The sequence below is a fragment of the Pyrus communis genome, chromosome 2 (assembly GCF_041283825.1).
Source record: "Pyrus communis isolate YQ-2024b chromosome 2, ASM4128382v1, whole genome shotgun sequence".
Taxonomy (NCBI): domain Eukaryota; kingdom Viridiplantae; phylum Streptophyta; class Magnoliopsida; order Rosales; family Rosaceae; genus Pyrus; species Pyrus communis.
This window is the reverse complement of record NC_142566.1, coordinates 17,490,001-17,513,927: the sequence shown is the minus strand read 5'-3', so window position 1 is coordinate 17,513,927 and position 23,927 is coordinate 17,490,001. Positions and strand designations below refer to the sequence as shown.

The 23,927-nt window shown below is 37.9% G+C and overlaps 2 protein-coding genes across 3 annotated transcripts; both read left to right on the top strand.

Annotated features, from left to right (window-relative positions):
* The first annotated feature begins 8,989 nt into the window (after positions 1 to 8,989).
* On the top strand, positions 8,990 to 10,617 carry LOC137747857 (cyclin-D5-1-like). The gene is made up of 5 exons (XM_068487998.2): positions 8,990 to 9,277; positions 9,359 to 9,445; positions 9,548 to 9,842; positions 9,925 to 10,058; positions 10,145 to 10,617. The coding sequence occupies exons 1-5, from the start codon at positions 9,011 to 9,013 to the stop codon at positions 10,352 to 10,354; spliced, it is 993 nt and encodes a 330-aa protein (XP_068344099.2). The 5' UTR covers positions 8,990 to 9,010; the 3' UTR covers positions 10,355 to 10,617.
* A 5,991-nt stretch (positions 10,618 to 16,608) lies between these two features.
* On the top strand, positions 16,609 to 22,569 carry HEB1 (ARM repeat superfamily protein). 2 transcript variants are annotated; one of them, XM_088685016.1, is made up of 5 exons: positions 16,609 to 17,887; positions 17,972 to 18,436; positions 18,533 to 19,597; positions 20,303 to 20,486; positions 21,160 to 22,569. In XM_088685016.1, the coding sequence occupies exons 1-5, from the start codon at positions 16,799 to 16,801 to the stop codon at positions 22,119 to 22,121; spliced, it is 3,765 nt and encodes a 1,254-aa protein (XP_088541142.1). In that variant the 5' UTR covers positions 16,609 to 16,798; the 3' UTR covers positions 22,122 to 22,569. The 2 variants fall into 2 exon arrangements, with proteins under 2 accessions (XP_088541142.1, XP_088541141.1); XM_088685015.1 differs by having other exon boundaries at positions 16,645 to 17,887; positions 20,300 to 20,486.
* Positions 22,570 to 23,927: the final 1,358 nt, after the last annotated feature.

The window sequence follows — 23,927 nt, the reverse complement described above, 5'->3', positions numbered from 1 at the left end:
GGGGGACACGGGATAGGTGGAGTAGGGATCCCACGAGGGTGAGTTCCCACCAGACAGAGAAGAAGAAAAAAAATCTCCCCTGAAAATATTAAAATAATCATGGCATATCTAGAATAGTGAATTTACCAAAATGTCCTCGATAACTGTTGTTTCGTATAATCTTCATCGAAGCTCCGAATTAGGTTTCGCTTGCGCCAACATGTTTGTATAATTGAGTATTACAAAGATGCACTAAAAGAATAGGTCATACATCTCTTTACACGACGGTTAACGAAAGTCAACATTCTCGTCTTTAGGGGTATTTTCGTCAATTTACTCTTTTAAAATTTATAAAATCGTAAAATTTGGGATTGGGTTGTTACACCACATCCAGATTTCTTCATGAAAGACGCAGAACCAAGAGATAGTCCCCCACAAATATATACAAGCACAATAACACATGGATAGAAGGAAATATCAAATGAGGGTCACTATTAACAATGTTTTTTCGGTCATCAAGTGACCATAAAATCATGGTTATTTACCATTAAATTTGATATCAAGGATGAAGAATAAAATAATGTATTTTTAAAGTTCTACCCTCAACCTTTAAAATGGACCAAAATATTTTAATTTTTAATATTTAATTTAAAAATAAGTAACTGTGAATCATTAGTCACTAAATGAAATCCAGACTCCTAAACGCATTCCCAATGCATGAGAATTGCATACAAGGTCAAATCCCGTCTTCATTCTCATGTGTTACCTTGATAAAAATGAATACCAAATTATGGTCATATGATAATAAGAAGCATGAGAATTGAATAACCATTCCAGCTCAAGGATTTCGAGTTCTTCTCTCATAATTATTGGATTACTAAACATAAGAATGTATTCTTTACCTAGACTCTTGCCACTTGAGCAAAATAGGGGAATCCACAGTTGCCATTCCATCATTTAACGGTCAAATTGATGATTTAACTAACAGATTTATGAAATTGCAACTAAATTATAAGTGTGTGTATAACATTGTAATATTTTAAAAATGATATATAAAATTGCAACTGCACCCAAATTTGAGCATGTAAAATATAACTTTACACCCAAAATTAAAGAAATGAGTATAAGATGAAATCGATAGAAAAGTGACAGAGGATGCCACAGTCGGTTGCAAAAACAAATTAGGGTCCGTTCAAAGGATGGTGAAAGAACAAGTAATAAAGAAACAAAACAACTCGCAATTTGATTGTATAAAAACCTGTATCTTGGAGCTATGATTTTCCCCACCTCTCTCTCTCTCTCTCTCTCTCTGTGCATGTAAGCAATACAACATCATCTTAACGGTCAGAGCTAGTTGCTGACCGTTGCTGACCATCTTGGGCTTCGCAGCCATTGCACGCACAGTCAAGGGAATTCCTTCCCTACTTCTGTCTTAGCATCAGGACCCAAGTTTTGCTCCCACCCATCTACCAAACTTTCAATATTATTATCGTAAATAATAATATTGATCATTATATATTAATATCAACTAATTAAACAACGTATTATATATTTAACTAATTAATTAATAATATTCAATAATATGCATTGATATGAGTGGGAAGCAATTGGATCCTCCTGAGAGGAGCGTCTTCTTGTTCCTTCTCCGCAGGTCCAACCTTTTTTACACGTGAAGACGCTCCTCCCCCCTCCCCCCTCCCCCCATCTGCAATTATAATTTTTATTCACGCGTGTTATGATCATATCTTCATCAATTTTTTTTTATTGTCTTGTTTTCTTCATAATTCCCTGGCTAGCTCCTATTTTAATTGTGGCCCAAACAATTCCAAAGCTTTGGTTTTTTCGGTCTCTTCCAATACAACTTACTGCTTTACAAGTGCGGTGGGACTATACGACTGTGTCTTGAACTTTCAAAGTCACAAGAGTTTGTATATCATTAGAGCGTGAAAACTTGGTCTTAATACGTAGTATTTATATTTTAGTTTTTTTTTTCTTTTTGGAAACTTAAGGAGAAGTTTTTTAAGGATACCTTTACAAAGAGCCAACACACTTGCAGCTCTATTATGCAACACTACAAAGATACTTTGTTCCCAAATCTATATATGCGGTGATATTGAGGAGAAAAACTTGTGCGGGGCTTTACTTGCCACTGGACTTTGCTGAGTGGCACTACAACACACTCAAAACTCACCACATGACCAATCTTATATATATATATATATATTTAAAGCTCCCATAATTATTTTTTTACTAATTATTATACACTATAAGATTAATCTAATAGTTAATTTTTTTTTTCTCTTAGATATGCATTTGAGTGTTTAAATTGGAATGCCTTTTAACGCTCTGCTAAGTAACTGAGTTTTTTGTAATAATTCAAGTATCTTTTGGAGCAATCAATTATGAAGAAGCACCATAGTTAGGCAGTCTCCCACAACATCAAGAAGAGGCAAAATACTGTTTTCACGATTCTGGAGTTAAATTAGATGTCTGCTTTACAATGATAAAAAACAAAATAGTTGTGAAACAGTATTTTGTGTAAAATATGGATATGTAATCTTTCTTTTTTTTTTTTTTTTGTAGCATCGATCATTTTGACCAAAGTGCATTTCAACGAGACATTTGGAAATTGATAGCTCGTCTTTGTTATGTTCCTTAAATTAGCTATTGTCATAATACTTCATTCAAATATTGTTATTCAAGTATAAATGCTTTCGTAGTAAACCGAATTATTACATTTATAGCAGGAAATGAAATCCTACATCCGTTGTGCTATGATTCAAGCATAAACATCTGCCTCCATTTTGTTGCCCTTGTGACCATATTTTTATGAAGAAAGAAAAAACACAAAGTAGGAAAGAAGACAATAGAGAAAGTTTGGGAAGAAATTAAAAGAAGAGAGAGAAGAGGGAAAAAAATGAACCACTAATTAAATTTTATGATATATATTAATTAGTAGGAAAAATAATTATAAGAGTTTTAAATATAAAAGATTATATTTAAGATTTGCCATGTGGCAAGTTTTGATTGAATTGTAGTGCCACTCAGTAATGTCCAGTGGCAAGCAAAGCCCCACACAAGTTTTTCTCGATATTGAGACCTTCATCAATTAAGTGAAGATTGTGGTAGTAAATATCTACCGTCTTTAGTCTTGACGAATTTATACCTATAATTAAACACATTTGGTTAAGGCCAAGAACCATGCGCCTTGAGAAAAAGGTGGTGGGAGATGAAAACAATGTGATAAATCATTTCCAAAAAATATGTTATATTATGGTTTTGTCTATTTTTTTCCTCATTTGGTGGTGATACAATTGGAAGCCAAATAACGGAAATATAGAAAGTGCCTTTATTGCGATATGTTAGACGTACGTATGTTACGATAACAAAATTGGTTTAAGTAGTAAGAGGTTTGCAAAAAAAAGGGATGCAATCAATCCTCAAATCCTAGACGTCCATAGAGAATCAAGAGGGAAACGTATCCTTAACCGAAAAGAGCAAAAGGTAGGGAAAAGATGACAAGCTTAATAAAAATTATGTTTGGACCATAATTCTTTCAAAACTCGTCTGCTTATACGAATACAATTATATACGTATACCAAATTGGGTATGCAAATTTGCCTTATCTCAAGGTTAAAAAAGTTTGTGGAAGCTTCTTGCTTCGAGTTTTAAGAAGAAGTTTTTGTTAGCAGAACCGAACGTTTGACCTAATTTGATTTTAACACATACATTTATGCATTTACTACCACTCTAAATGATGGAGTTGAGAATACATGACTAAGAGAATTGAGGAGTCTAGAAACACACACAATATGTCGTTTTGAAGAGAACAATTAAACAATCTATTTTTTTATATATTTTTAATTTTCATATCGTTTGTTAGTTCATGAATAGGAAATGTGTTTTGTACCATGACAATAATTTTGCATGACAATATGACATTACAAAAAAAAGGCAGACAATAATTCCAGCTGGTACAAAACAAGCAAGGTACAAGGTGTTTTTCCCTCTGCTTTTTTATTTTAAATAAAATTAAAAATAGAAATTAACAATTTAAATTAAAAGAAGCAATATTGCATTTGGAATCTATATTCTTAACTTGATTTTTATATATTTTTGGTTCTACATGCTCAACTTCTTACGCAAACACCAACGACACACTCTGTCATCCTCCACACTCCCTCGGACCCTCTCCCTCGTCCCTTAAAGAAATATAGAAAGAGAAGGTACATAGAGAGAACTGTCGAGGACAATGAACATCATGAACCCTAGGACCGAAGTGCCAAATGAGACTCTTTAAATCATGTAGGAAAAAAATTCCCATCCTACAGCTGTCCAGAATTTAAGGGTACCCGAGAAGAAGTATACCATGTAAGAATAGCATAAATGTTCAAAGGTGACCAAACAAATCATGATCACTCACTCTTAGGCCATCTCCAACCGAGGGCTGGCCAGAAGGCTCGTTCTAGTCCTCTGGCCCTACAAGAAATTAATATTTTAATGAACAATATATGGTCATATTTGCCTTCGTCTCCAACCGAGGGCCAAAGGGCCATAGGGCAAAACATAATTTATTATTTAAAAACTACAACTTAAATTCAAATCCAACAACTAAGTGACGTCAGCTAGCCGTTGGTAGTTGACATCATGTTGACGTCAGCTAGTTGTTGGATTTGAATTTGTCTTTTGATATAAATAGGATGGATATTGGACTATAATTCACACAACTTTGAATTCAATCTATTTCAATTCAATCTCTTTCAATTCAATCTTTTTCAATTCAAGTTTGCAATGAATTCCAACTTTAGATCCTCTTCGGATTCCAACTGGGGGTCTTCATCCAATTCCAAATTGGAAGCAAAATGGGCGCAAATGAGATGAGAAGATAAGGAGTCTGATGAAGAAGTTCAAGTAAGGCGTGACAAACAAAACAGAGCAGTAGCCATGGTGTGTCAACCAACTGAGGAACAACCTCAATGGGGTGGCTCTATTGCTGGTCGCTCAATGGAGAGTCTAATGACGACCAAGAAGATCCAAATAGGTCAAGAAGGGATTGTGCAAAAATATATGATGGGCCTAATTTGCCTTTCAATCCAAGAACTGGTAGTATCTCTATAAATGAGTACATGAGGCGCTATAGAATGATACGTTCTCGTGCCACAAACAAGTACCTACAACAGAACCTTGTTGCACATCTTTGGGCCAAAAGAAGCATGAAGTAGACGTTTTATGTTGTTAAATATTTTTTAAAATGTTGTTTAAGTTTCATGTTGTTAAATGTTTTTTTTAATGTTGTATAATTTGTATGTTGGTTAATGTTATTTAATGTTGTTTCATGTTACTTAATTTAATTTAATGTTATATAATGGCTTAGGAAGTTATAGGAAAAAAATATGAAACAAATTTTGTAAAATAGAAGTTATAGGAAAAAAAAAATATGAAACAAATTTTGTAAAATAGAAGTTATAGGAAAAAAAAAATATGAAACAAATTTTGTGAAATAGAAGTTATAGGAAAAAATGGAATTTAAAAAAAATATGAAACAAATTTTGTAAAATAAAAGTTATAGGAAAAAAAATAGAATTTAAAAAAAATGAAAAATAGAAATTATAGGAAAAAATTTGTAAAAAATAATAACAATAAAACTGTAAAAAAAAAAAAATTCAAATACAACGGCTAGCTGACGTTAGCTAGCCGTTGCATTGAATTTTTTTCTTAAGCATTCCTGCCGGTTATAACCGACAAGAAAGGTGATTTTTCTAGCCAGCCCTCCAGCCCTCTCTGATTCTGTGGGGCCTTCTCAAATTCCACAGCCCTTTAGCCTAATCCTCGGTTGGAGACGGTTTTCAGGCTATTTTCAGTCCTCTGGCCCTTTGGACCCTTTGGTTGGAGATGGCCTTAGGTTTGATGTTGATGTATGCATAGTTATTCACCCTTCAATTTAATATCAAAACAAAGAATAAGTAGATGTGAGTGACTATGAATTCTAGTGACCAATAAAACAAGACTCGTAAGAATAGTACCTCTTTTTATATTTTGGGTTTCTTTATAAAATAACTAGTTTAGTGTTATTTATCTTCACTTAGTACCTCTTTTCATATTTGCTTCAACCCTTGAGGTAAATATGAGTTTTAACACAAAACTGATTTCTGAGGCAAATTTAGGCCATGATTTTCCCTTAAGTTAGTGAGGGCGGCCCACTATGTATTTTTTTTAGTTTTATATTTATAAATTCATTGAATCCAACGGTTAAGATATAATATGATCAAATAAAACGGTAGAAAAAAGAAGATCTAAATGTTCAAATTTAAATCCAACGGCCAAAGTAATTAAAAAAAAAAAAAATCTTTTACGTGTTTAATTTTTTTTCATAGTGTGACACAAGTTTCATGGTGTTGGTTTAATGATTTTTCAATATTTATCATAATCTAAATATTTTTAGATTAAAATATTCATAAAATTAAATTAGGATAGTCTACATAATTAATCTAGGGCTAAAAATTTAACCTAGAAGGGTTGGAGGAGAAAAACTGTTTATAGGTTAAAAATTTTAGGTTTTAACCGAAGGGTTAGAGATGGTCTTATAAGTGCAATGTGACATCCCACATCGCCCAGGGGAGTGATCCTTAAATGTATATTCTCATCTCTACCTAGCACGATGCCTTTTGGGAGCTCACTGGCTTCGGGTTCCGTAGGAACTCCGAAGTTAAGCGAGAAGGGGGCTAGAGCAATCCCATGATGGGTGACCCACTGGGAAGTTGCTCGTGAGTTCCCAAAAACAAAACCGTGAGGGAATGGTAAACCCAAAGCGGACAATATCGTGCTAAGGTGGTGGAGCGGGCCCGGGAAGTGGTCTCGCCCGGGCCGGGATGTGACAAATTGGTATCAGAGCCTAACCCTGGTCGCGTGTGTGCCGACGAGGACGTCGGGCCCCTAAGGGGGGTGGATTGTGACATCCCACATCGCCCAGGGGAGTGATCCTTAAATGTATATTCCCATCTCTACCTAGCACGAGGCCTTTTGGGAGCTCACTGGCTTCGGGTTCCGTAGGAACTCCGAAGTTAAGCGAGATGGGGGCTAGAGCAATCCCATGATGGGTGACCCACTGGGAAGTTGCTTGTGAGTTCCCAAAAACAAAACCGTGAGGGAATGGTAAACCCAAAGCGGACAATATCGTGCTAAGGTGGTGGAGCGGGCCCGGGAAGTGGTCTCGCCCGGGCCGGGATGTGACAATATTGTGACATCCCACATCGCCCAGGGGAGTGATCCTTAAATGTATATTCCCATCCTTACCTAGCACGAGGCCTTTTGGGAGCTCACTGGCTTCGGGTTCCGTAGGAACTCCGAAGTTAAGCGAGAAGAGGGCTAGAGCAATCCCATGATGGGTGACCCACTGGGAAGTTGCTCGTGAGTTCCCAAAAACAAAACCGTGAGGGAATGGTAAGCCCAAAGCGGACAATATCGTGCTACGGTAGTGGAGTCGGGCCCGGGAAGTGATCCGCCCCGGGCCGGGATGTGACAAATTGGTATCAGAGCCTAACCCTGGCCGTGGTGTGCCGACGAGGACGTCGGGCCCCTAAGGGGGGTGGATTGTGACATCCCACATCGCCCAGGGGAGTGATCCTTAAATGTATATTCCCATCCTTACCTAGCACGAGGCCTTTTGGGAGCTCACTGGCTTCGGGTTCCGTAGGAACTCCGAAGTTAAGCGAGAAGAGGGCTAGAGCAATCCCATGATGGGTGACCCACTGGGAAGTTGCTCGTGAGTTCCCAAAAACAAAACCGTGAGGGAATGGTAAGCCCAAAGCGGACAATATCGTGCTACGGTAGTGGAGTCGGGCCCGGGAAGTGATCCGCCCCGGGCCGGGATGTGACATGCAAGATTTTGGGTTTCATTTTTGTAAATATCGAGTTTGATATCAAATTTTTATGGTCGATCCATTGTGTGACTTAGCTGAAATCCTCCATTTTTTAGTGTAAATATAGTGAGAGAAATTAGGGAGTGAGAGCATGAGTGTGAAGTTGAAAATTGAATTACTATAATACTTTTAAAATAAAATAAAAAAGTCGTCTGACTATAAGCACTATGATGAGCATTTAACCTCTTTGATGAAAAAGATGATTCTCTTAATATATGGTGCATAGCATAATCCATTTGGAAACTACTTCTACTTTTTTTTTTTTTTTTTTTTTTTTTTTTAATACCAATTGAGAATTCAAAATCAGGATTTCAAACTTGATGAATGTAGATCCTTCCCTAATGGATTCGGGCTATTCGTAATTAGGGTTTCAAAATTGCAGGGTTATCCTCAGTGGTGACTAGGCGTCATTAGAGCAGATAATCATGTACAACTTGAAATTTTTTCAAACATTAAAAAGAAAAAGTTACTTAATAAAAATTTACTTGAATGTTAGTAAAGATGTTGAAAAAGGTTTCGCAGAGTTTCCTTCGGGATCCTTTCATTCTCGCAGAGATATATCGTGCTGATAACATGTTGCAAAACTAACGATAAAAGTGGGGGAGAGAGATGGGACGACATAGAGAGAAAAGGGATTGGCCTCGTACATTTATTTATACTAATCATGATGAGTTTTATTGCCTTGCAAGTGATACAAACCTAAAAGAATTTGATCTCCAAATACGATTCTATTTAAGTTTGCATAATCACATTCCTAATTAATAATTCTATTAACAACTGATTTTGACTTTTTACCAAAATCTCCAAACATTTGGAGAGGATGAGCGAAATCTTAGGATTAGTATCATTATATAAAACAGTATAGTCTAGTAGTACTCTACGCACACTATACTTTCTTACCACTAATTTAACTTCCCCTCCCTCTCCCTATATCACATCCGGTTATTTTGGCGGCACCATAACCGCCACATTTCCTTCACTCCTCGCATTCCTCTCTCTCTCACTCTCTCTCAATTTTTTTTTTTGCACAATATAAACACTGTGGATTTAGCATTTCTTTTAAATAAATCCGTTGATTGTTCATCATAGATATTCGAAGAGATTGAGGAGGTATGAGGGACTTTGCAGAAACTTCATTTTCTCTCTCCACCCTCCTCTGCCAAGAAGATGAAACTTGTCTGAACCAATTGGAAGACGAATGTAAAACTTCTGTAGAATCAAACCCATGTTTTCTTTTTGATAACGACGATGAATATGTCGAAAACTTGATTCAGAAAGAAGCTCATTGCTTTGGATCCAAAGGGTTCAAGGATTGCCCGGCCTCTGGCATGAGCTGGTTGAAAACAACTCGATTGGATGCCATTGATTGGATTTTCAATGCATGTCACTCTCCCTAAAGCTCTTAAATTTCCCAGATTGTTGTTTCTTGTTCAGTCCCTGAAAGTTTGTGGATTTTGCAGACAGGGGCAGTTTTTGGGTTCCAGTTGCAAACAGCTTACTTATCAGTGACTTACTTTGATGGGTTTCTTTCAAAACGATCCATTGATGTAAGTAAACCAACACTTTCAATGTTTTGCAAATTGGGTTTCTGTATTTTTGTTGTTTTGCTAAAATATTTGGATTTTTTATTGGTTTTTTTTAATATATAGGATAAGAAATTGTGGGCTATTAGATTGTTATCAGTGGCATGTTTATCCTTGGCTGTTAAGATGGAAGAATGCAAAATACCAGCTTTATCAGACTATTCGGTTTCGGATTACGATTTTGAAAGCAAAGTGATTCAAAGAATGGAGCTTTTGGTGCTGAATACATTGGAATGGAAGTTGGGTACAATCACTCCTCTTGATTATCTGCACTACTTCATCAATAAGTTTTGTGCTGATCAATTAAGACCAAAAGACCTAGCTTCTAATGCTATCGGACTAATTGTGGCAATGGCAAAAGGTAATATGACCCCGTACTCCCAATCTAATTGAATTTACATAATTCGTTACATTTCCTAATCGATCTGATTTCTATAACGCAGAAAATGATTTGATGGATACTCGGCCGTCGATTATTGCAGCTGCTGCAGTTTTAGCAGCATCAGATGGTCAATTAAGCAGAAAGATTATGGAGCTTAAGATGAATGTGATCTCATTCTTGCAGTCCCAAGATTATGTGAGCCAACTAATGCACTACTAATTACACATTGTTCTTTTATTTACTTAAGTTAATTAATCTTAATCAAATTTCCATTGGAACAGGAATACATATATTCCTGCTATGATTTTATGCAGGAAATAGTGGAAAGAAAAGATAAGACACCAGCTCCCAAGTTTTCAAATTCCCCTCTATCAATCCATTCAAACTCAATGGAAGTGCTTGAAACTTCACCAGTTGGCACTAAGAGAAGGCTTACATTCAGTGACTCTTCTGATCAAGGTTACCCAACCAAGAAAATTCACCAGCCATAGTTACTCTTGAGGTTTTTTGAATATTTGTGGTTTTTTGATTGAATTATAGAGAGAAAAAAAGAATTTCTAGGAGATGGGGGGTTTAAATTATAGGTATAATGAGTGTCATATTTAATTTCTACCAATTTATGGTATATTTGATTTGGGATTTTGTTGATTGGGGTTCCAATTTCCAATACCAAACAAAAGATTTCAGCTGGTGACAACCAGGAGAAAAGTGAAAAAAGTAAATTAATAGAGTAACGAGTAAGAAGTAATTGACTGAAGTTTGTGGATGGTAATTTTCAGTAGTAGTATTTGCTTTCGTAGTGCCACTGTTGCTCACCAACATTTTTTTTGCTTTTGTATCCGTGGTCCGTGGCTACGACATTTTGGGGTAAATTGTTGTATTTTCGTTCGTTAATATGTTATATATTTATTTGTGTTTCATGATCGAGAACATTAAGAAGGGAGAGGGGGGTCTTGGGGTGCTTGGGATGCTTCCCACCTTTCTTTCAAAAGGCTTAAAGCCATGAGGAATGAAGAATTGTTTTTGTTTGATTTGATATATGTGTGTTGCATTTGGGCCATTGCCAAAAAGTACATGCGTGTGTGTGTATTAGGGTTGCACTCTTGCCGGTAAATGATCGAGAGTCAAACTCTTGCCGTTAATTTGAGAATAAGTGCGTGCTTTACCATCGTTAGGTAGAGCGCATGATCTATTGTGGCAGATTTGCACCGTGCAGTCTTCTGTGTTTGTTTATTGAGCTTTCTATATAGGGGATTTATTATGTTTGCTTCTAGTACTCAGTTGGCACACTCCTTGTAATCTTGGTGCATTCATGTTTCTATTATTAATGAATTATCGCTATCGCTTTGGTTAAAAAAAAGGTACCGCGCCCTATACAGCAAAAGAAAATGGATAAACGGTAAGGGTAGGGGTCTGATTTACTTGCAAGCATTTGAGAGAAGTTGTAGGACCCAAATGAACCATCTTCGTGAACAGCGAGACCCAAAATTTTGGGGATGGGCGGTGGAATTTGGGGGGCATGAGATTCATAGCAAAAGTGGTGTCGGAAGGCTCCCACCCGTCCATATGCCTTCTTAGGGTTCATAGGCCAGTCTGGCATAGTACACCATTGTATTTTAGCCTCAAACAGAAGATTACACTTCCTGCTTCAGAAATTTGTTTTCATGTTACATTTGTGTAAAATTAAATTCAAAAGATAAATATTAAAAATGGACATGATTTTTGCACTCACTTTTTTCCCTTGCTCTGTCCTGACCATCTATGGCCACCGGATTGAGAGAAGCAAAAGAGGATAAATGGACGGAAATAAACGGGAGTGTGCAGAAGGAGAAAAGACGTGTATGATTTAGGGCTGAGAGTTTGTGATGCAAAATTTGGGGCAGACCGATCTTCTGGTCAAGAGGTATGAGTGGGGAGAAAACCAACCTCATCAATGAAAGTACATATAAATTTTGGTAGCTTTTAAAATGCATGCTGCAGAAATTGCTGCTGTGGTTTTGGGTTGTAAGTTTTTATTTGCAATTTTAGCAACTTTTTTTAATCCTCTAGGTTGAAGACAGTTCAGCAGATTCACCCTAAAAAAGCCTTGTATTTAATCTTGTGCAGAATTGGGGGTCAAATGCATTTGGTCACAATGTCCACCTAAAATCTGAACACTTATTTTCTTGGATTTTTATTAGCCCAAAACAGGAGAAACGTCATGTGATTAGAAAAATACTAATACCGGAGTATATAGCCGCTAAACCAGAGTAACATTTTGTGATTTTTAATAATTTAATTAGAAAAGTCAAAACCAATAAATATAGGGAAGAGATAGATAACCGTGGGTTGTTATCGGTTGTCTCATTAAAATTTTTTTTTTTAATTAATTAGAAAGTTTTAGGGTCTCAAAAGTCAAAACCAATAAATGTAGGGAAAAGAAACATAGTTTCATTATGTTATTTTTTTTTTTTTACCATAAGAAGATGGTTATTGTGATTAAGTAATAAGGTAAGAGAAGTGCTAAAAGGATTTTCTTAAAAGTAGAATTCTACATGAATTCTCTGCTACCTTATATTTTTTGGTACAATATTTTGTAATGTTGGTACGAAAATTAATGTTAAACTATTTGGTGATATAGAGCTTACAAAGTGTCTTCATTTAAAAGAGTATGTAATTTGCAACCCATGTTTGCTCAGAATGGTAGTCTAGGATGCTCAAAGGTGAATATGGACCGCGATTTTCATATACATCAAACAGATAGATGTTGGTGGTTTATGGCATGAAATAACATTTCACTTCTTTTAAGAAGAAGACAACCTAAAAGGGAATGAAAGAAAATTTAAAACAGAAAAATGTTGGACGTTACCATCTTGAGAGCATGGTAGTTAGAGAGAAACTAAATCGACTTTCACCTGCAAGTGATTCTTTATTATAATGATAAAAAAGTGTTGATCTCTTATGTGATAGCATGAGGTTAAATTTCGTTGATGACTAATTTAACATTTAATTTGAAAAAATCTATCGTTTGACAAAAAATAAAAAATAATCTACTTTCACCTAACTAGGAGCCTTAGGACTAGCATGGCATTCCATTGTCACAAAATTATGGTGATTCCATAACGCATAAATGATTTCCAGTCACTTATATTATGCATGCGTGAACTAGTGTTATTAACAAAATTCCAAACTATCTTAAGTTTTGGCGCTTTTAAAAACCAAATGAACCCAGTCGATGGTGACAACAAACAAGAACCATTTTTTTTTTTTTTTTTGGGTAAATTACATAAAATTATCTCAATTATTTGTCGAAACACAAATCGTATATTTCATGTTTTAAAAATTATAATGTCATATCTCATTTTACTAATTTGTTGCAATATTAGACATTCGTTAATTTTTCTGTTAAATACTGACGTGACTCGAGTCGGAATTCACTTCCTAACTGGATTAATTTTTTTATTAAATATTAAAAAAAAATCATTTAAATATATTTTTTTAAAGCGTGGGTCCACCCATACAACCCCATCACGCTCACCCTTCTTCCCCAGTTCGTCCGACGACATCGACCTCACCTAATCCCCGAGCACCCTGACCTCACCACCTGCCTCTACCACACCCACCTCGACCTCGTCCTCTTCTCCCTCACCTGGTCCCGCTCCTTCCTCGAAGAAAACCCACCTTAGGATTCCAATTGAATTTTCAAAAGGAAGCAGCTTTTGGTACCAAAAGTAGAATTAGACAAAGAAAGGAAGTAAAGCCAAAAGCCGCTGTTGAAAAAAGTCGGTGGCTCAGTGAAGCATTCAAACAATTTTCTAGGTTAAAATCTAAAAAAAAAGAAAAAAAAAAGAAACCCAATTTTCAAAAAACGTCAACAAAGAGAATTATTCTTGGAAAAAAGCAGAAAATTAAAAGACCCCAAGAAAGAGTGAAAATTAAAGGAAAAAGGGTCAAACCCTAAAAACCCAGATCTCCAAAATTCCAAAGGAACCAACTTTTTGCAAAATAAAAGAAATCCCCAAATGCACAAATGTTGGAAATTTCTATCAAGAATCAAAGCCTTTCACCGCACCATAGTTAATTGCCATACCGAATGCTTGAGCTCTCTTATCTCTTCACTCTCTCTCTTTCTCTCTCTAACTTTAGTCAATCTACCAACTTCCACACCAATAATCAGGTAGGCTGGATTTTTAGCTGTGTTGAATTCAAATTGAACGTTGGGGTAGAGCTTCTTGGAGCCGTGCTTATTCCAGAAGAGAAAGGGCTTGCCGTGGAGGTGGAAGGAGGGGGAGGAGAGCAGGTAAGGGAGGGGGGTCGAAGGAGTGGCGGAGGAGGTTGAAGTCGAGGGAGCGGCTGAGTAAGGAGCCCGGAGATGGGCGAGGTAGTTGGATGGACTGGGGAAGAAGGGTGGGGGTGATGGGTCTGTATGGGTGGGTTCCGCATTTTTTTAATAAAAATATTTAAATGATTTTAGCTAATTTTTTATTTAAATATTTAATTAATTTTTTAATCCAGTTAGACTGAGAAATGAATCTGCTTCAAGTCACGTCAGCATTTAACAGAAAAATTAACAAAAAAACTAACGAAGGTTTGACATTGCAACAAGTTCGTAAGATAATGTATGCCATTGTAATTTAAAAAACATGAGATATAAGATTATGGTTAGACACATAATTAAGATAGTTTTATGTAATTTACCTTTTTTTTTTTCCTCATTGTACATATGTATCTATATTTTTTGTTCATCGAGTTTAATAAATGAAAAGAAAACAATATATATGATTAAACAATGATGTGTACGAAAAGAAAAGGTGTGTTTACCATTTTTAAAATTAAAAAAGTATACACAGTCCAACATACCGAACCGAATACGACGATTCAAGTTTGAACTGGGATCAAGAAAAGAAATGACTTCTTCAAAAGCTTAAAAGGTCATCCACCACTTTTGAGTACTCATTTAAAGATTTAAAGGGAATCTTTGTATCGCTAAATGAATATTGTCTCTAATGACAAAGTCCTTATAGTAGAATCTAAATTTGATGTTTTTATAATTTTATGTGATAATTTGATTAGGTGCAATATTTTTTTTTTGTGTTAAATTTTTTTAATTAATCTGGACCCGGGTGAAACGATAAAAAAAATGTCGATTAGAAATGCAAGGCCGACGCTCAAACGGTTGAAAAGAAAAGAAAAGAAAAAAAAAATGGAAGACAAAGCCCATGTGATTGGGACCCACACTTGCAGCTGGCGTCAGCAACTGTCAGCGAGTTCAACTCAACCGGCGTGTCAGCATCAAGTGGGAATCATGCTGCATAGCAACACTCATTTTGGTGGGCTAGCTTTTCAGTTCCTATACAGTCCTTATATGTGGGTATATACACTAAGTATCCGGTGAGTTCATATACTTTAAGAACTCACTTTCCAATTTATTAGAGATTTATTTTATCCCTATATTTATTCTATACGGTGATTGTCCTTATTGAAGGACTCTATGTGACATCCCACATCGCCCAGGGGAGTGATCCTTAAATGTATATTCCCATCCTTACCTAGCACGAGGCCTTTTGGGAGCTCACTGGCTTCGGGTTCCACGGGAACTCCGAAGTTAAGCGAGAAGGAGGCTAGAGCAATCCCATGATGGGTGACCCACTGGGAAGTTGCTCGTGAGTTCCCAAAAACAAAACCGTGAGGGAATGGTAAGCCCAAAGCGGACAATATCGTGCTACGGTGGTGGAGCGGGCCCGGGAAGTGATCCGCCCCGGGCCGGGATGTGACATTTAGTATCAGAGCCTAACCCTGGCCGCGTGTGTGCCGACGAGGACGTCGGGCCCCTAAGGGGGGTGGATTGTGACATCCCACATCGCCCAAGGGAGTGATCCTTAAATGTATATTCCCATCCTTACCTAGCACGAGGCCTTTTGGGAGCTCACTGGCTTCGGGTTCCACGGGAACTCCGAAGTTAAGCGAGAAGGAGGCTAGAGCAATCCCATGATGGGTGACCCACTGGGAAGTTGCTCGTGAGTTCCCAAAAACAAAACCGTGAGGGAATGGTAAGCCCAAAGCGGACAATATCGTGCTACGGTGGTGGAGCGGGCCCGGGAAGTGATCTGCCCCGGGCCGGGATGTGACACTCTATGTTCTGAATGGTATCGTTTGGTATGCAGACGGGACGGGACGGAACGGAATGGGACGGGACGGGACGGGACAGGACGGAACGGAACAGAGCGGGAGTAAAGATGCCCTCGGATGGAAACAAGGAGGAAGAAGAAGGAGATGGGGAGGTTATAATTTTGTGTTCCACAGATGTGGAACGAGTCGTTCCAGGGGGTGAGGTGGAACGAAAATTCACCCAAAACTCGTCCCGTGGAACAGCTCGTTCCGCCCGTTTTAGGTGCACCAAACGTGGGACGGAACGCCTTGTCCCACTTTGTGCTGTCCCGTCCCACGTACTAAACGGTACCAATAAGATCAATATCAAACAAGGAGCTTGCTCCTGCACATCAAGGAACAAAAGTAACGGTTGACATTTAAATAGTTCTCATTTAATTAAATCTCAACCGTTCACTTAGAAAATAAAATCTCAACGGTTAGGAAAACAAATGTGCGGGAAAGAATTTCCGATCAAACAAAGACATTTTCTTTAAATGGTGAGCCCGGTTATTTGCATTCGAAAATGTTGAGCCCGGTTCGTCTTCTTCCCAATCGGCGCCAAAAACTTATTTGAAAATTGAAAACATTTAAAGTGGCACACACCGTTGCTTCGCATAAATAACAGACTATTCATTGCTCTTTGATCATACTATACATTCTGTCTGATTTGTCTGTCAAATTGTTTACTATCACAGACGGTAGCCCCTCTCCCTCAGTTCCTCCAGAAATCGAAACGCATAGGCATTTATAACTTCTGCAACAACAAGAATCCACTTCGAATTTCATCACCGGAAAAACTAATCGCCATGGATAAGCGGCTCCGCTCATCCCTTCAGTCCTCCGCCGACGAATTCCTGAGCTCCGCCGCAAAGCAAACCCTAAAATCCTCAAAGCCCTCTCTCAAAACCCTAATCCACGGCATCAAGCCTTCCTCCTACCTCTCCTCCTCTCTCCCTCTCGCTCTGTCCCACTCCATTTCCCAAGCTATACAATCCTTCCGGAACCTTCTGGAGCCCAACCAAAACCCTAACCCTAAACCTAACTCCCCGCGCTCTCCTCCCACCAAGCGGCCCCGGAGGTCTTCTAGGCGCTCCAAGACTCGACCAGAACCTGATTCAGACGACCCAGACGCTAACCCGGAGCGAGAGAGGAAACGCCTTCTTTCGGAACTTCAAGTTTTAGCATTTATCGCACAATTGTGCATTTCGCATCCCCAGAACGCATTCTCGCCGTTGGATTTGTTGACCGGAGTTCAGGCGCTGCACGACAGTCTGATTATTTTGGAGTCGGACTCGGTGCTGGTTTCGGAGATCGCGGGTTTGTGCGAGCAATGGTGGAAGGAGGAGCTGCCGAGTCGAGAATCACTGATTTCTCAGTCGCTCCCTTTCTTGCTCTCGAGATCTTTGACTCTGCAAAAGAAGGCAGATGTTCACAGAGTCTACGCGCTCCGGGAGGCCTTTACTTGCTTTGATTTCGAAGACGAGAGCATTGAGGACTTGAAGCTCTTGTTAATTCGGTGTGTGATTTCGCCACTGTATCTGAAAGCAGAGGAGGGGAAGAAGTTCCTTGCATTTCTATTTGGGTTGAGTTTGCAGCTGTTGAAGGAAGTTTTGGCAATGATTCGATCTCAGGTTCCGTTTGGTCGAAAGTCAATGCTGGAGGCCTACGGGGACGTCCTGTTTCGGGCTTGGAAAGTGGCGGATGGCGACTCGAGAAGTGAGATCGAGAATGGGTTTTTGCAGGGTTTGATTGAGGGTGCAATACATGCCAGTTCTGGAGCTCTTGCTGCTTCGATTAGAAGGGTTTTGGGAGGGTTTATAAACCAGAGGACCACTGCTGGTGTTGAGAAGCTTCTTTTCCAGCTGTCTGAACCTGTGATATTTCGCTCGCTGCAGGTAAATTTTTGTTAATAAGTTTGTTAATACAATTGTCAAATGCTGTGTTTATGTTGTATCTGAATGACTGGTTTGTGATCACAGGTTGCGAATTCTAATGTTCGTCAAAATGCGCTGCATTTGCTGCTGGACTTGTTTCCTCTTGAAGATCCTGATTCCACAAAAGAAGTGAAAGATTCCTTGCTTGATAAGCAGTTCTTTTTATTGGAGAGATTACTCACCGATGATTGTCCAGACGTGAGAGTGGTTGCGGTGGAAGGGTCTTGTCGAGTGCTTCATCTATTTTGGGAAATCATCCCTTTGAGTACAATCACAAAGCTAATTACCAAAATTTTTGACGATATGTCACACGATGTATGTCATGAGGTTAGACTTTCCACACTGAATGGCACTATCTATTTGTTTGGAAATCCACAATGCCATCAAATTCTCAACGTTCTTCTGCCCAGATTGGGTCATTTGATGCTGGACAATGTCCTATCAGTAAGAGCTGCAATGGCAGATCTCCTCCTTGTTATAAGGGATATTCCAAATTTCCAGTTCCATAAGGTAAATGTTTCTCTTATAATTATGATAAGCTCTTGTTATTTCTGATGCCTTTTTTGATGGTAGTTGGTTTGTGTGCTTCATTTCATCTTTCACTAGGTGGTGAAATTAGATGTATTATTGTCGGACCTAGCAAATGATCAACCTCAAGTTGCTCAGAAAATTACAAAACTGCTTTTGCCATCATACTTTCCTTCAAAAGTGTCTGTTGAAGCAGCATGTAATCGTTGTGCTACGCTCATTAAAAGGTCTCCAATGGCTGGAGCCAGGTTTTGTGAATTTGCTGTGTCCCAAGGGGCATCTCTCAAGTCTCTGATGGAACTTGTTCGAGTATTGATTACTTTGGTCTTGCTGCCTAGTAATCTAGATGAAGATCAAATTGAAGGTCTACTTCTTGCTGCTGCCAACCTTTGCAATACCCTAGCAAGCGAGTCAGTTTTCAAGAATGCTCTTAAAGAGTTCTTCGATGGTGAAAAGTTGAAGTGCTTGTTTGCCGCTGCTTCTACTCGGTCTGCTCAGTCTTCTGTATTCAACATTGTCTCAACTGTCTCTCCAGATGATCTAGCTGGACTTCTTGACGAATGCATGAACCTGGTCACTAATTGTAGTGGTTTATCCAAAGATGCCGAGAGGCAAGCTGAAGTGAGGTCTGCTCACAAATTGTTGCTGTCTTGTGATGGGGTTGATGGTATTCTTGAAGCTCTAACAGCATTCCTGCAGAAAGCTGCCTATCGTTGCCATGTTAAATTTGGCAATGAATTACCAAATCTGAGTGTTTTCTCTGCAAAAAGAAAGAAATTAAAGTCCTATAGCAAAATTTCAGCTCGATGGAGAAATGTTGGCGGGAAAAAACCAACCAATTTTGAGAACGATTATTCAGTGGCAGTAGGAATGGCCTGGCAAATTAGAGATTTACTTGCATCTGACAACACTCGGAAATCTATATTGGGGTCTCAAGTTCTAGAGTCGTTATTTCAATCCTTAAATGTCATTTCGGAGGTCAGCATTGTGCAGTGCATGCATTGTGAATATATGGACACATCTCCTGTCTTGGCATATACAGCTCTTGCTCTGCATATGTCTCTTCAAAATGCCAGTTCGACTACAAAAGATTGCGGTACAAAAAGTAAAGATAGGACTGATTCCACAAGATCTAGTTCTGAGGCAAGTCATATAACTTTTTTTCGCATTCATTCTTATTTGAAGTTTTTAAGCTGCTTTATTGTCTTAATAGGTTTTTATCTTACATATTCTTTAGCTCCATAACCATGCTTTGACTTTTTTAGTAGATATTGTTTAGCTCCATAACCATGATTTAACTTTTTAGTAGATCAATTTCTAAATCACTAAATGAAATTAAGTAATGGAAAATAATTATTTTTATGTCCTTTTGTTTTCTGTGTAATTCAAGTTGTTTTTACCTTAAAAAACTCTCAAAACATGGTAAGCTTTGGAACAAAAAGAAATTGGCAGAATGCACATGCCGACATGACTCGTAAAATCTGGTTCAACATTCAAGGAATTACGTGGAGTTCACGTTGGTTCTGTAGGAGTTACATTGCATGCAAGATACTATTTGACGCATGGAATTCTGATCTTCCTTTCCTTTTAGTTATGTTTCATGAAAAGAGTTCATTTATTAACCAGTAATTATTTGTGTTTTCATTGACCGTTAACCAACTCTGATATATTATGTTCATTGTTAATCAGAAGCCTTGTTTTGATTTGGACAGATTCTTCTGTACCGTGTACTCTTCACACAACATGTGTCCTCAAAATTGTTGAACTTTGCGAGGACTTGACACTGGTGTAATTCATCTGCCACAATATCACTGTTTAAAGTCTTTCTTTTCTTTTCTTTTTCAGCAGACTGAGTTGGAACATACATTGGATCACCTGGTTAACTGTGCAGAGAAGCTATTTCGGGCAGATGATGCTGGAGGGTCTGGAAAAATTTCTCCACGACCTAAGCATTCTAGCAAGAAGTCTTCCAACCGTCGTGAGAAAAGACAGAGAGAATCGCATACTGATGCCTCAAGTCCAAGTGATAGTGGTAAGTACTTATGGTTTATGGACCGCACACAAAGGCATATATCACATATATTGAAGAGATAACTAACAGTAACGATTGAGTAGGAAACATAACTATTTCATTAAAAAAGATTTTGTTTCCTTTTACCCTTTGGGATTGTCAGAAAACAATAATAATGGGGATGAAAAAGATGTAAATTATAATCTTCAGCCGTACCCATTATAACTATAATTCACCGCATCACACATGTACTGTTAATTATATGTACTTCTGCCCCTTTCATGAGGGTCAAACCGGGTAACAGGGCCTACATTCTGACAGAATATTAAGGGCTGGTTTGGTATTGATGTGCTTTGAAAAAAAAGCTGCTTCTGTTGTGCCGTGAAATAAAGCATCAAAGTGTTTGGTAAACTTTTTTGTAAAAGTGCTTTTGAAAAAAAAAAAAAAAAAAAAAAGTAGTATTATAGTGTTTGGTAAACTTTTATGTAAAACAGATGTGAAAAAAAGCCAGTTTTTCAAAGCTGGGTTTTGCAGCTTCTTGTTTTTGGCTTTTTTTCACCCAAAACTGTGAAAAAAAGCTGAAGCTGAATGTTTACCAAACACAAAAACAGCTCCCAGCTTTTTGTGATACCAGCTTTTTTCAGAATCACCTCAGTACCAAACCAGGCCTAACATTTATGATATATGCATGCAGGATGCTATACAGAACCAAAGAAGTTATCAAACAAGGTGAAGATGCTTACTGCAGTCTTAAGGTTTGTGGTTGATGCCGCTACAATAGGTTCTGTTCCTCAAATTCAGGAAAGGTGCTTAAAGTTCACATCAGGTTACATAAGATGTGTCGTATCTAAGTTGGAGCAACAATCTCGTGAGCCTTTTCAATTTGAGGAGGAGGATTTGAAGGATATGGTTCTCTGTTTGAAGAGCTCCTTCACATATGCAGCCAAGTTACTGAATCTAGCTCTTAAAGATGTTACTGAAGCTTCACCAGCACTCACTGAAGCTTCTGATCTTGCCAACGATCTGCTTGATTTAATCATCTCGATTGAGTTGTACTTGGGTTCTAACTACGTTGCTCATTTGGTGACAGGAGTAAAGTCTTGGCTTCCTGACTTGATTCTAGCATTAGGATCTGGGCACATTGTAGAACAGATTAAGGGAGAAGTGATGGAAATAACTACAGCTGACCGCATCAGACTCCGCTTTCCATCATGGCTTCTGATTTTAGCTAAAACTGAGCTCTCTGAAATAAGTGAAGCTAGGCCAGAAGATGGAGATTCCAAACCAGATGAGTTTCCTGCTTTTAAGAATCTTCTTAACATGATTGTTACATTGTTGAAAGGAAATATCAGCATAAGGAACGTGTTTGGGGTAATTTTCTTGATTAGCGCGGTCATTGGGATGCAAAAGAAGAATTTCGGGTTGGTTTTGGGACTCGTACGCTTTGCATGCCTGAAGGTATTCAGGGAAGACGAGAGAGAGTGGGGCAATATGATGTTGGCTTCTCTTCAAGAGCTTTACCCTCAGATTGAGAGAGAAATAGAAGAAGACATTGAGGAAGACAGAAGGGAAAATCTGCGAAATGCTAAGGAATTGCTTGAACCAATTTGGATGTATCATATGTATGAAACTGGGAAGGTTTCTATGGAGGACTAATTTGAGAACATGAGCACACTCGGATTGCATTGCCTCTGGTGTTTCAACAAAATGAAGGGCTGTTTGTCGTTGACTAGCTCTTCGGGTACTTGACAGTTCCATTAAGGAATGAGAAGAGTCCCAGGGGTAATCTGGTTTTGTTCTGTTTCATGTTCACTTGGTGAAAACAAGACGGCACTCTGCAATTGCTCCATGCCTGCAAAGAAAAACAATATATAGTTCATGTCCATTCAAGCAAAGGCTAAAAAATAAACATATGAACTCCGGTCATGTAATCCTGCACCCTTTCTCTTTTAGTAGCAAGTTAGAAACTAAGAAAGTTATATATGTACCATGAAAGCGTTGAACAGTAACAACTTGCTGTGAACGGTAACTGTCCAAGTGCATTTGCACTCCCAAACTGAACAACTCAGGCAATTCATATTAAAATATTAATATTGTTGTAAAATCAATGGTATATGTGGTGTGGAATATAAAGTAAATGAGACAATATTTATAAGGTTCGGCAAGTGTGCCTACGTTTTCGGGGCAGCAATAGTACTTTCTCTTATTATGTGAAATAATAAGAGTACAAAGATAACTTACTATTTTCTCTCCTCTCTAGCTCAACTCACTGGTATTTTCTTATGTATCTCTTTTCTTTCTCTTCTTCCTCTCCTTTCTCTTATTTTCTTTCCTACTTCCTTTCCTTCGTATGTCTATATCTCTTCTTTCTTCATTTGCTTCTTTCCAAGACTTGCCACCTCAACCATTAATGATTCGACTTGGCAAGTTCAAGCAAGTGGACGTTGACCCATGTTGACCCATGTTGGATATAGAACCCGTACACTGAATAGCCAACTCATTAAACGTTTTTGAAAGTATTCTTTAATCTCAGGGAGCGAGAAGGTTCCTAACTACTTAACCCACTATGCTTTGTCTACCACTAGCTTTACTTATAAAACAAAGAAGCAAATGAAGACAGAAAGAGATATAGACATACGGAGGAAATGAAGTAAGGAAGAAAGAGAGAAAGAAAAGAAGAGAGAGGAGAGGAAGAAGAGAAAGAAGATAGATACAGAAGAAAATACCAGTGAGCTGGGCTAGAGAGGAGAGAAAATAGTAAGAGTTATTTTTATACTCCTACTATTTCACATAATGAGAGAAAATATTGCTACTACCCCGATGACGTAGGCACACTTGTTGAACCTCATAAATATTGTGTCTCATTTACTTTATATTCCATAGCACACATACAATTGATTTTACAACACGTTATCAGCTTGAGAAGCTCTTATGTTAGTGGAAAGCACAATGCCATAAATCCGGTGAAGCACTACCTACCTCTCACCTATGTCGACTATAATTTCATAGATAAGAAAATCCTTATATTTTATTCTCATATCTCTGTACTACTAATTTTCTTAAATCAAGTATATATCTTGTTTCATGACTGTATATCATTATTTGCAAAAGCAAAAAGGGTACAAACTTCAAATTTGCAGAAAATCTGATAGTCATGTTACGAATTGTAAAACTCCAACTTCTTGTTCTCAAACAAAACTGGACAACCATCTTATGAGTGCCAAAACTCCTTTTTAGTAGCTCAGATAGAAATTATTTCTTCACGAAAGTTGGTCGGTATACTCTTATCCATATCATACTAAATTTGAGGTAGATTTAACGGTCTGATCTTCTCATAAGTTGCAGGCATTACATTTGACTCTAAAACTTACGGGAACCATTTCGGCTTTTTCAAAACTTATTGGAGGAAGGGCACCAACTGACTTATTGTTAGTATTACCTCCTGAGTAACTAATAGGACTT